This window comes from Pongo abelii, chromosome 1 (genome assembly GCF_028885655.2).
Source record: "Pongo abelii isolate AG06213 chromosome 1, NHGRI_mPonAbe1-v2.0_pri, whole genome shotgun sequence".
Lineage (NCBI taxonomy): Eukaryota > Metazoa > Chordata > Mammalia > Primates > Hominidae > Pongo > Pongo abelii.
Genome location: NC_071985.2, coordinates 222,669,900 through 222,683,329, shown reverse-complemented (window position 1 = coordinate 222,683,329; position 13,430 = coordinate 222,669,900). Strand labels below are relative to the sequence as shown.

The window sequence follows — 13,430 nt, the reverse complement described above, 5'->3', positions numbered from 1 at the left end:
GACCTGGGGCCAGGAGGGCACAGAGCGGCCTGAGTCACACTCTCCATCCTGGCCAAGAGCCCTGGGGAAACCGGGTGGCACGGTGGCTGGGACATTGATCAGAGGCTGGAGTTTGGGTCCTCTCCTGTCGGGGGCATCTGGCCACGTTCTCTGATCTGGACTTTGGCCACCTAAAAAGTAACAGTCATGACCATGGTGGCAGCTGCCAGTTACCAGCCCCTCCTAGGTGCCTAGGCTCCGGGCTGAGGGCCTGGCCCGTGTTCTCTTCAACTCCAAACAAGGCCAGTAGGGTAGGTCCTGTTATGACCCCGTTTTACAGACTGGGAATTGGAGTCTCAGAGAGGTCAAGGGCTCACCCTAGCAGCACAGCTTGCTGCGACCGCCCACAGAGCAGCACACTAAGGCCCTGTCCTCCCTTGCAGGGGTGCAGAGCGCCCTGTGCGGCCTGGTGCTATCCCTGCTCATCTGCGTGGCCGCGGTGGCCGTGTTCACCACCCACATCCTGCTCCTGCTGCCCGTGCTCCTCAGCATCTTGGGTACGTGGGCGAGGGGCTGGTGGGCACCCGGCCGGTAGGAACGGGAACAGGCCGTCTCCCCGGTGGCCCCAGGTAGCCTCCAGGCCTCTGAACCCTTCACTGTCACATCTCGGCGGAGGCTTCCCCCACCCCCACCCCAGGTCACAAGACCTGCCAGGTGCCATCTGGGACAGTGGCTCACAGGACTGTCTCTCCTGCACGTCTGTGATCCTGAGCAGAGCCGGGGTACCCAGGTGGTAGCCTTCAGCTCAGTGATGTGTTGCTGCACCTGTCCCCTCCCTCGGGGGTCCTTGCTGCACCTGTCCCCTCCCTCAGTGTGCCTTGTCTCTCCTGTCACCTGGGGGTGGGGGCTGGACTCCAGACCTCTGTTCCCCTGAGGCCTCCAGGGCAGGGGGTCTGAGCTGCCTCCCCTGCTGTCTCCTTGCAGGCATCGTGTGCCTGGTGGTGACCATCATGTACTGGAGCGGCTGGGAGATGGGGGCCGTGGAAGCCATCTCCCTGTCCATCCTCGTTGGCTCTTCCGTGGATTACTGCGTCCACCTGGTCGAGGGCTACCTGCTGGCTGGAGAGAACCTGCCCCCCCACCAGGCCGAGGTGCGCACCCTGCCCGCCTTACCCACCTCCCACTGCGTTGGTTCTTCTCCCACCCTCAAGGGTAGCTGAACATCCCAGCACCAGGACCCCCACGCAGGCTGTGTTCTAGAAACTAAGGTTTCCCAAAGCTGATCCCCAAGCCCCAGGGACTTAAGTTCTAAGGTCCACACTCCCCCAGCCTCAGGCTCCCCAAGTGAGCAATGAGAGGGTTGGACAGACGCAGGATTCCAAGGGGGCCCGCCTGCTTCACGCTGCCCCAAGTCCATGGCTCATTCTCCTTCCAGCCATGACCCAGAGGCCACAAGTCTGCTCCAACCCCTGGTGGCTTGGTGAGGACATGTTCACATACTCAGTGCCAAAACCGGCTCTGGGCCTAATAACGATTTTTTTCTTTAGTTTGGAATTGCGTTGGTGTGAAAACATTCACAAATATGTAAAAATCAAATCAGTTACGCATTTAACTGCCTGTGGTCAAAGGAACAAAATAAGTTCCAAGCAGGGCTCCCATTTATGAGGACCTACTGTGCAGACCCTCGCGTCCTGTTGCCATAGCAACACCCACCTGGTGCCTACCCTCCCAACCCAGAGGTTGGGCCTCATCCCAGTAACAGAGCAGCTTGCAGCTCTCATCCCAGTAACAGAGCAGGAACCTGGCCTGGGGCGGGGGTGCACAATTCCCCAGGTGCTGGCCAGAGGGGTCCCGCAGGCAGGCTGGATTCCCAGCTCTCCTCTTGCCCCCCAGGACGCCCGAACGCAGCGCCAGTGGCGCACGCTGGAGGCCGTGCGGCATGTGGGTGTGGCCATCGTCTCCAGTGCCCTCACCACGGTCATCGCCACAGTGCCCCTCTTCTTCTGCATCATCGCCCCATTTGCCAAGTTCGGCAAGATCGTGGCACTCAACACGGGCGTGTCCATCCTCTACACGCTGACCGTCAGCACCGCCCTGCTGGGCATCATGGCGCCCGGCTCTTTCACTCGGACCCGGACTTCCTTCTTCAAGGCCCTGGGTGCCGTGCTGCTGGCAGGGGCCCTGGGGCTGGGTGCCTGCCTCGTGCTTCTGCGGAGTGGCTATAAGATTCCCCTGCCCGCAGGGGCCTCCCTATAGCCCGGGACGGGCTCTGGACACTTGCATCTTTGGTCCTGTGGGTGGGGGGACAGGAGCTGCTTCCCAGCTCCGCTCCAGCTAGCTGTGTCCCCAGGCCTGGGCCCAGGGCACCCTGCGGGCCAGCGTGGAGGCTGACACCCACACAGATGGTGTGGACCACGCTGCCTTTGCGGAGCTGGGAGTTGGAGACGGCGGCCACCCCACAGGCCGGGCTACTGGCAGCCACACTCGGCTTTTTGCCCAGCCAAGAGACCAGCCCTCCTCCCATGCCTCGTCACCATGGGGGTCAGGTTATTTGTGTAGGGGGTCTGCCTCTCACACTGCCTCAGTGCTCACAACCTTCCAGTGTGGATATTACAGGGTGGCCCCCATTCTACCGATGTGAAAACTGAGGCGCCAGGACACAGTGGCTGCCCTGTCGCTGGATCAGTAGCAGAGCCAGAGCTGCCTCCGAGCTCCATGCTGCCCTCGGGAATCATACAGGAAGAGCACAGTGGATCCAGGGTGGGGGCCTCTCACCCACTACCCCCGCTCCCCCCGCAACCCTCCCCTTCAGCTTTACGGTGGCCAGTGCTGAATGGCCCTGTGGCCCTCCATGGGCCTTTTGGTCCTGGCCAGAGAAGACAGAAGGACCCGGCTTGGGCTTCTGCGTGTCCTACCCCTGACCCCAGCCTCAAGGGGCCCCTCAAAGGCCCTCTCTGGGGGCTCTGGGGCTCAGCACAGCTTTCCTCATGGATCTAAGCCCCCGTCTTTCCCACCTGAGTCTGAGTGGATGTTTTGGGGGATGGCCCCTGTGGGGAGGAGCTGCCGTGCCTGCCGCCTGCTCATGGCAGAAGGTTCCTATTAAAATGACACAGGATTGCAGACCGCTGCTGTTAATATGAGCATTTTAAGCACCGCTGTCTCTACCGCGTTTCTAAAGTTGAAGTGACCTTGGGCGCTGCCCAGCCTGAACCTGGCGCAAAGGCTGGGGCTGGCACCAGAGGGAGAGGTGGGTGAGCTGGAGGGTGACCGACCTTCCTGGAACAGGTCACAGGGCGCTCTGGGGGAGGTGGGGTTCAAGAGATGCTTCTCTCTTTAAGGGGTCCAACTGGCTCCACAGAGGGGGCATTTTGAGGATGCCTTTGGTGTGCCGAGTATCGTGCTGGGCACTGAGCTCTTTCCCTGGGGACAGATATTGCCACTGGGCTTTATGAGTGTGGACTCAGATTGAGCTGGAATGAATCCCTGCAGGTGGGAAAGACATCAAAGGGGGTTTCCAGGCCAGCCCTTCTGGCCTTCTGTAAATATTAACTGGGGGCCTGGGGATGCAAGACAGACGTACACCATTGTGTCTTCCACTTAGCAAGTGTTTGTTGAGGGACTGTCAGACCTTGGCCCACCATGCATAGTGAAGAAAGGCATCAAATAAGCAATGAGTGAGCCTAGCAGGCAGCACTGACTGCCAGAGGCTCTCCTCAGAGTTTGTGTCCGTGTCCTGGAGCTGCCATGAAAAAGCTCCACACACTGTGTGACTTCCACAACAGAAGTTTATTCTCACAGTTCCGGAGGCTGGATGTCCAAAAGCAAGGTGTTGGCAGCGTTGGTTCTTCCTGCAGGCTTTCAGGGAGTCCGTCTCCTGCTTTTCTGGCTTCCGCTGGTTGGTAGCAAACCAGCCTTCCTGTCCCTTGTCTCCAAGAGGCGTCACTCCAGCTTCTGCCTCTGTCTTCACATGACTTCCTTAGTCTGTTTCTGTTTAGGTCACGTTCTTTCTTTCTAAGAGGGGCACCAGGCATACTGGATTAGGCCCCACCTTAATGACTTCATCTTAACTTGATCATCTAAAAAGAGCCTATTTCCAAATCTTGCATTCACAGGTATCCATCCAGGAGTTAGGACTTCAACATCTTTCCAGGGACACAGCTGGGTTCCCATGTGTGAGCTCACTTGTTAACCATAAGGAATAGGTGTTGTCACACCCATTTTGCACACGGGGCAGCCAAGGAACTGAGATTGACTTGCTTGGATCACGCAGCTACTGAATGGTGGAGCCAGGCTCCGAGCCCCACCAGCCTGTCCTCAGGGTGTTTCCTCAGCCATTAAGATTCACAGCCCCCCAATACAGTCAAACGAAGGCTGATGGTGGTTACAGGGTTGTCTGAGGTTGGTGGTCAGATCAAGAGGCCTGTTCTTAGAAAATCTGGAATGATAACCTTGTGTTTGTACAATGCTTCATACCTGAGCATCTTTCCATCCAACATCTGGAAAACCTGGACCCTTGGAGGCCCAGCCAAGAGCGTGGTGGCTGAGGGGAAGGACCATGGCCCGAAGCACACAGCCCTGAAGGGGCTGATCAGGGCACAGGCTGGGTTCTGACCTGGGACCTACTGGTGGCAGTCCCCAGATGTGCAGGAGGCCACATCTGCAGGGTCAGTCCTCATCCAAACGACCACCTATGCAAGGGAAATGGGGCAGGCTTGGTGGGAGGAGGCCTGGTAGGAGCAGAGGGGAGGGGAGGGGGCTGGCAAATTGACAGGATGCCCCAGAAGGTGCTTAGAAAAAGGATCTGCATCTCCAAGTGCTTGTCCTGAGACCTTCCCAAAAGCTTAGTTTTAATATGGAGATAGAATCATTTGCATATCATTTGCATGCAGTTCAAATAATGCCCATTTGGCCAGGCGCAGTGGTTTAGGCCTATAATCCCAGCACTCTGGGAGGCCGAGGCAGGTGGATCACAGGAGGCGAAGAGTCCAAAACCAACCTGGCCATCGTGGCAAATCCCCGTCTCTACTAAAAATACAAAAATTAGCCGGGCATGGTGGTACACATTTGTAATCCCAGCTACTTGGGAGACTGAGGCACAAGAATCACTTGAACCTGGGAGGTGGAGATTGCAGTGCGCCAAGACTGGGCCTGGGAGACAGAGTGAGACTTTCTCAAATAAATAAATAATAATAATAATAATGCCCGTTTGTAAAGAAACCCTCACCTCGCCCATCTCCTTTTGTGGTACAGCTCTTCTTCCTTCCCCTGGCCTCTGTCTTTTCAGCGTGTTGTGGGGATTTTGGGCAGGCAGGTCCAGGGTGGAGGAGCCAGGCCCTATGTCACTGTCATCTCCCCCAGGGTGGCGAGGGCTCCGTGGCACATGTACACCTCTGATGTAACCCTCATGCTCCTGTGAGTGGAGTTCCCATTTCACAGATGAGCACTCAGAGGCCCAGAGAGGGGAAAGAGCGCACACCCAGCATGCTGCCAGGCAGCTTCCCTCCCCGCCGGCCTCTGGCCAGGGTCACCCCTGGGGATGGCATTCTCAACACAGGTCTGTGTCTCATCAAAGCTGACCTGTCTGGCCCTCATCTGGCCTTGTGTGGTGCCTGATCTGTCCAGCTCTCGGCGGGTGATAGTTCCTCCAGGAGCGGGGCCACAGCCAGGCTGGGGAAAGGCTGTGAATGTTTGGGAGTTTCCAAGAACTCTGGCCACACAACCAGTTGCCTACTTACCTCTAAATAGATCCCCCTTCATCTTGTTTGTGAATACTGGCGCCACAGGGTCCCAGAGGCGCAAACTCCCACGAAAAGAACCTTGACCTTCCTTTGCCACTGATGCACAGCTCATGGTCTTAATGAGCTTTGCTGAGCGTTAATGAGATGCTCTTTGTTAGCTCGGGCACAGCAGGTAGCCCGAGGTCTATGAGGATGTGCAGACATTTAGCGTGCCAAGGTGGCAGCGCATGGCACAGAGGAGGAGCTAAAGGCATGAGGAGAGTAAGAGGAGAGGGACCCCTACCCCCTGCCAAGGTTCCCTGAGCCCCCGCTTCTCTCTCTTTCCCCTTGGAGACGAGGAGGTATCAATGTGTGCTTGTGTGTATGGAGCACCTGCCTTGCCTGAACAAGAATCTGTGCGTTCTCAGGAATCTTTAGAGCACTGGTCAGAGGGAATGCTTTTGCCCTATTTCACTGCTAAGCAACTGAAGTCCAGAGACATGAGCTGTGCCCAGGTCCACCCCACCAGGTGACAAGGGGCCTTGAGGAAGGGCAAGGTTGTGCCGACTCCCATGTCCACCCAAGGAAGCTGGACTTTATCCTGGAGGGAATGGAAATTACAATGAAAGGTTTTTAACAACAGAAGACCATTTTATGTTTATCCACTCAGTAAAGATCTACAAGGTTGATAGCACGCTGATGGCCGGGCTAAGGGGACACGGGCTGCCACGCATTGCTGGTGGGCATGGAACAGATTCCACTGGAGTGGAGGGTAATTTGGCAGTCACTATCAAAATTACAATCTCACAGTTCTTTTGATTGAGCAATCCTGCTTCTGAGGATGTATCCTGCAGCTAAACTTCCTGTGCTGGCCAAGTGTGGAAGTTATTCACTAGAGGCTTGTCTGGTGCAGCAAAGGGCTGTGAGCCCCCCGCATCCATCGGCACAGGGATGGTGGAACATTCTGCAGCCATATTAAGAACAAGGAAGCATTCTATGTAACGACATGAAAAAAATTGCCAAGAGATATTACTACGGAAATGTATTATCTAGATGATATTTTGTAAGCAGCGGAGAGACGTGGCTGTCATTTGCTCTTTAGAAAGCTCTCTCTGGCTGTAGTGCTGAGGGTGGAGGGGAGGCAGAGAGAGCAGGGAGGAAGGAGAGAAGGAGCTCACCCTGTTCAGAAGGCATCAGCAAATGTCAACTGACTTGCTCTGCCCTGGAGGCGTCGCCAGGAGATGCTGGCACCAGCGCCAGCCACCCTCCCTGCCTTCCCTGAGTCGGGACGCGGCGGGACCGCCCTGGCCTGCTCCAGAGCCAGAGTCCCAGTTAGAGGCTTTGGAGCATTGAGCAGCATGACATTGCCTGATGCTGCTCCCTTGCGCACCCTTGTAGTTGAGCAGAGGGGGTGCTTGGGAGGGGGCCGCATAGGGTAACAGAAAGAGGCCGGAGTTCGGATACAGCCATCCTGCAGTGCAGTCACAGAACCCTTCCTCACCCTGCTTCCGTCAACCATGTGAATGTAGGCAAGTCACATTCCCCATCTTAACCTGTTTGCCCATCCATTCAATAGAATAATACCCATCATGCGTGATCGTGTTTTAATAAGATGATGTTTGCCAAGGGCTTGGCCACAGCGATACCTCTAAAACCATCATCCCGACATCATCGTTGTTATGAAACAGATTTCTCCCAACTCAGGACGCATTTATGCACTTGGAATTGCGAAGCACTTCGATAAATAGCAACTATTCTGTCCCTGGCTGGTCCCTCTCCAACTGCTGGTGGTATATGTTTTCTTGTCCTATTGACGTCGGGCCCAGCCATGTGATTTTTGTTGTCCCTGGGGATCTTGGCAAGAGCGAGGCCAGTGCAGGCTTGTAGTTCCTGTCCGAGGGGACCTCCCTGTGCTTCTGTGCCTCCCTGGGAAGAGCAAGCCCCAGCGAGCCCACTGGTTCCAGCAGGTTGAGAGACACATGGAACTCACTTGAGCCAACGTGTGGCCTGGAGCCAGGTTGCGCTGGTCTTGGTATAGGTCAACTGACTCCCAGCTGACACCAACAAGTAACTGTCATGCAAAGCCATGGAGTGTGAGGGGTTTGTTTCTCAGTTTTACTGCAGCAATAATTGCCTGAAGCATTGCCTGTTGCCTCCAGAATCAAATTGAAGTTGCTTCACCCAGCCTTCCAGGCCCGTTAGGGTCTCAATGACTTCTGTGTTTTTATCTTATGTCACTGCCTCCACGTTGCACCTCAGGCCTCAGCAGAACCAACTTTTCAGTTCCTCAGTTGTGCCGAGCTGTGGCTCCCTCGCTGCCTAAACACTCCTCCTGCACCTGCTACACCTTCATAGCCTCCCCTTCTCCTTCAGGACGCAGCTTCCTCCAGGAAGCCTTCACTGGTGCCCAAGTCTGGGTTCGTCGTCCTGGTATATGAACACACAGCGCTGTACTTCCTCTTCCCTGTGTTGTTAATGACCTGGTACTTGGCTCTGTCCCCGCACTGCGGGGAGAAGTCATGAAGGCTCCATGAAGACAAAGACTGGGTATCCCCAGTTCCTGGCATATAGTCTATTCATCATAAATATCTATTAACTGGACACATTTTCTATCCCTTCAAGCCTCAATCTACCTTTCTGTAAAATGGGAACAATCTCATCAAAACTGGGGCAGAGCAGTGTCCCGGCCTGTCCTTACTGCAGCAGGAGGAGCCAGCACCACACCTTTCATTCTCCAGCCACCTCTGCCTGCCCATCCCTACTTCCCATCCTCCTCCTGCCTCTTCTCCAAGGAACTCCAGGTGAAGATGCGGATTGTCAGCAGAAAGTGAATGCCCAGGTCTACCTGACAGGACGCTGTTTGTACTTACCTGGTTTGCATGGGGAGAAGAGAAGAGCTTCCTCCGGGGCTGTCTCCAGTCACTCCAATCTGCCTGCCCAAGCGCCTTCAGGGCTGATCTGCCTTGCCTTGTTGGTGAGGACAGGCAGAAGCCAGGGCACCAGGGAAAGAGGGTGGGAGGGAGGGAAGCTGAGCTGTAACCGAGTCCCTTCCACAGGCCTCCTCTCCACCTAAGCTCACTTCCTCTCCACTACCCACCCCGCGAAAAAGGTGCAGTCCCATTTCTCAGAGAGAAAAGTGACTCACCCACCTTCATCGAGTGGTGGGATTGGAAGCCAGGCCAGCTGACTTCAAGGACAGTTTGCACTACGTATGAATGCCTCACAGGGAGCAATGGCTCGGAGGGCCTCAGTGATGCAGGAGGCATCAGAGGAGAGAGAGGGCATTTGTGACACTATTACAATAAGAAGAGAGACTATGTACCTCACAAGAGGCTGACTCGTTCAGAAACTTACCAGCTCCTCATGACTTTGCGAGGCAGGCATGTTACCACTCCATTCTACAGATGAGAAAACCGAGGCTTAGCAAGGTGGAGTGACTTCTCCCAGGGGCTCACAGCAAATGTTGAAGCTGAGGCAAGACTCTTCCCATCTCGTCCCCTGGATCACTGAATTCCAGAGGTCCCACCCAGGGGATCCCTTGTCCCAGGGACACTTTGGCAGAACCTGATACCTTGGGACATATCCTGTCCCTTTGGTGTGGTGATGAGACCATCAGCCTCCCTACATTCCACCCATAGCTGTGTGACCTGTACAAGCCTCCTGATCTCTCTGAGCCTCTGGGTATCAGTGATCTCTTGCTACCTAACAAACCACTTCAACATCTAGTGGCTTAAGACAGCCATATATTTAGCTGATGATTCTGTCACAAAAGTAGTGGGGCTCATCTGGGAGGTTCTGGCCCTGGCAGGGCTCCCTGGTGTGTCCGCAGTCAGCTGTTCCGCAGTCAGCTGTTCTGCAGTCAGCTCTTCCACAGTCAGCTGTAGGTCCACTGGGTGGTTCTGCTTTGGGGGCTTAGCTGGCTGTCAGGCTGGAGGCAGGGGTCACAGGGTCATATGCCACTCACCACCCAGCAAATTAGCTTGGGCTTGTTCACAGGGCAATGCCAGGGTTCCTGGAGAATGAGTGGAAAGGCCCATGGCCTTCTGTTATGGGCTGAATTTTATTTCCCCAAAAAAGCTTGTTGGGCCGGGTGCGATGGCTCACACCTGTAATCCCAGCATTTTGGGAGGCTGAGGCGGGTGGATTGCTTGAGGTCAGGAGTTCAAGACCAGTCTGACCAACATGGTGAAACCCTGTCTCTACTAAAAATACAAAAAAAAAAAAAAAAAAAAAAAAAAAAATGGCGTGGTGGCAGGCGCCTGTAATCCCAGCTACTCAGGAGGTTGAGGCAGGAGAATCGCTTGAACCTGGGAGGCAGAGGTTGCAGTGAGCCGAGATCACACCATTGTACTCCAGCCTGGGTGACAGAGATAGACTACATCTCAAAAAAAAAAAAAAAAAGAAAAAAGAAAAAAAAAAAAAAAGCATGTTGAGGTTCTAACCCCCAGTATCTCAGGATGTGACCTTATTTGGAAACAGGGTCTTTACAGATTGAACCAAGTTAAGATGAGCTCATTCGCATGGGCCTTCATCCCAGCATGCCTGGGATTATCCACTGAATTGTGTCACTCCACTGCAAAATTTCTATCTTGATGCCCTAATCCCCAGAACGTCAGAATATGACTGTATTTAGAATAAGTTTCTTAAAGGAGTGATGAAGTTAAAACAAGGCCATTCAGATGGGCTGCAATCCAATCTGACTGCTGTCCTTATAAGAAGAGAAGATTAGGACACCCAGAGAGACACTAGTGGCCTGTCAGCACGGACTGACAGCCACGTGCAGAGGCGGCAAGAGGGCGGCTGCGTGCAAGCCCAGGAGAGAGGCCCAGGAGAAACCAACACTGTCCACACCTTGATCTTAGACTTCCAGCCTCCAGAACTGTGGGAGAAAACCTTTCTGGGTTAAGCCCCCAGTCTGTGGCACGTGTTATGCCAGCCCCAGAAAACTAACACAGCTGGTATCCTGATAAAAACAGGGAATTTGGGCACAGACACAGCTGAAGGAAGACAAGGTGAAGACCCTGGGACAAAATGCCATGTGAGGATGAAGAATAGGTTGGTGTACCCACAAGCCAGGGAGGGCCAGCAGAGCGTCAGAGGCTACGGAGAAGCAAGGAGGGAATCCCGCCCCACCAGGTTTCAGAGGGACAGGGAACCTATCAGCACCTTGGTTTCAGAGTCTAGTATCCGGGACTGTGAGATGAGACATTTCTGTTGTTTAAGCCACCTGGTTATGCTACGGAGTTATGGCAGCCTTCGGGAACTGGCACCCTCCCCAGGCCTGGCATCAGAGCTGGCACATCACTTCTGCCACCTTTGGCTGTCAAGGTGAGTCCCGGGTCAGCCCAAGTTCCAATGGTGGAGGAATAGGCTCTACCTCTTAATGGGAGGAAATTTGAAATGATATTACAAAGGCGTGGGGACACAGGAAGGTGAATTTGTGCAAACAATCTACCACTCACCGTTACTTCATCCATCAGAAAGGACCAAAGATGCACCTAACTCAGTGTTCCGGTAAGGATTCAATATGGCAAGGTTGGGAGGCACTTGGCACAGAGCAAAGGCTCCATAAAAGCAAATGATGATTTAGCAACAAAGCTATTTTTGAGGGCAGGGTCCTTGCTCATGTTTGACCTCCAGTTTTATTACAACGCCTGGCATGGAACAGAGGCTCAGGAATAATCTTACAAATTCCAGCCAGTTTGGTATCGAGAGTCCCCGCCCACCGCAAGGGCCCACCCAGTGCCACCTCGTATCTGAAGCTGCCCAGTCCACCACGTAAAAGCTGCTGCTGAAGCCAACAACCTTGTTCCCATGGCAGTGGCTGCAAAGAACATACAGGCCTGTTAGCCACTCTGAGCTCACTCATCCTGGGAAGCTGCCTCTGGGGCACATGTTCCTGTCTCCTGGTCCAGACAGAGGAAGTGACCCACAAAGAAAAGGGCACAGCCATCTCCTACTCTGAGCCAAGGAGAGCCAGCTCGGAGACAGGTCGGCTCCTCCAGGCTCCCTCCTCTGCTCCACCCTCCTCCCTGAGCTGTCACTGTTGCATAGGTGGGTCACAGGTGTGCAAGCTCTTTGCAGCATCCTTCCTGCCCTAATTACTTCAAACACCAAAGACTTTTGAGTAGCTGAAGATCGCAAGCTCAGACCACAAGACAGGTGATCAAACCTTTTTTTTACAAAAAGGGAGAAGGCGTGAGTTGAGGGGAGAGGAAGGACACACACACTCACATTTGCCAACCCAAAAATGCAATTTATAAAATGAAAATCTGGTGTCACGTTCAACTAAATTAACAATTTGTAGATAATTCACAATGCTCATACCATTAAGCAAATGCACTTTAAATTGATTTCAAATTAGCAGGCTAATGATTCCCTCCAGGTCCAGTCTCCGCCAGCCCCCAGTGCAGTGTTTTTAATAAGAGGTAGGTGTGCAGTAGCAGCCTGTTTATTCCATAATTGAAGCCATAATTGAACCTGAGGTCATAGCCAAGGGCCCTATTGATCTGCATAGAGAGGAAAAGTGCTGACAGTGACCATCATCAGGCCAGAGGGGCTGGTGGGCCATGGGAGCCTCCTGCAGTTGTGTTGCATTTTGAGCTCATTTCCTGTTATGACCTGAAGGTAGCTGTGATGGCTAACGGGGGAACTAAATAACCTTGAGACAGGCAGAACTCTGATGCCCAGTCCTGCAGATTGTACTCAGAACTGCCCTAAAAGCATGTCAAAGATCTACGTGATCCTCTAATATTCCTAGGGCCCCAGAATGAACTCTCTGTACCTTCTCTTTGCTTACCATGCCTGCCTGGCCTCTAAGTCTCCAGGACAAGGAAATCCAAGCCAAAGTACACCACAAATGTGTACTCTCCCTCCTCATCCTAAGTTTGGAGTCCTTTAACCCTCAGCCAAAAGCTCTCTTGACCCCAACTCAGAAAGGCAGGGTGAAAGGTCTATGGTCCTGTTGGCATAGCCCTGATTGCTCCCATCTCTCAAAGCATAAAACATTACTCATCTTTACTGCTGCCTCTGCAAGGGCTACGAGAACCTTTAGCTCCATCTGAGGAGGACACAGGAGCCTCATTTTATTCTACACCAGCTACTTTGGCTGTTCTGAATTGAGAGCTCTTTTCTCCAAAGAGTATAGCAGAGAAGAGGAAGTGGGAGGAGAAGATGACAGGGATAAAGAGAGGTCCAGGGATAAGGAGCAAGGAGGACGATATAGACCTGGTGTTCAAAAGGACAGAGAGTGGCTGGGCAGGGTGGCTCATACCTGTAATCCAAGCACTTAGGGAGCCTGAAGCAGGAGGATCATTTGAGCCCAGGAATTCAAGGCTACAGTGAGCTATGACTGCATCCCTATACTCTGGCCTGGGTGACACAGTGAGATCCCATCTAAAAAAAGAAAAAGGACAGTGAGAGACAGAGACATGCAGAGAGAGAGAGACAGAGAAATAGAGACAGAAATAAAGACAGAGGCAGAGAGAGAGAGAGAGAGACAAAGACAGAGAGACAGAGGCAGAAACAGACAGGCAGAGATACAGACAGAGAGAGACAGAGACACACACAGATTGATGTTACAGAGGAGTCAGTGTGTGATTAGAAATCTTGTGACCCCAGCATCAGAGAGGATAGCAGCAGGATGAGGCAAACTCAGCACTGGGTGCTGTAATGAACGGATCAATGTCTAGGACAGTCTATAAAGTACTCCATGTGTGCCCCTGAGATTGTTGA

The 13,430-nt window shown here is 53.6% G+C and overlaps 2 protein-coding genes across 3 annotated transcripts in view; one reads left to right on the top strand and one right to left on the bottom strand.

The window, feature by feature from the left end:
- Positions 1 to 4,711, top strand: part of DISP3 (dispatched RND transporter family member 3) — a 60,102-nt gene extending 55,391 nt beyond the window's left edge. Inside the window, exons 19-21 of the mRNA XM_009235269.4 lie at positions 423 to 536; positions 964 to 1,130; positions 1,873 to 4,711. Coding sequence (XP_009233544.2) covers positions 423 to 536; positions 964 to 1,130; positions 1,873 to 2,235 — 644 coding nt within the window. The 3' untranslated portion in view covers positions 2,236 to 4,711. The remainder of the gene's footprint in view (positions 1 to 422; positions 537 to 963; positions 1,131 to 1,872) is intronic.
- MAD2L2 (mitotic arrest deficient 2 like 2) overlaps positions 1 to 13,430 on the bottom strand; it is a 194,819-nt gene that overhangs the window by 36,406 nt on the left and 144,983 nt on the right. The gene's annotated exons all lie outside the window — the stretch shown is intronic.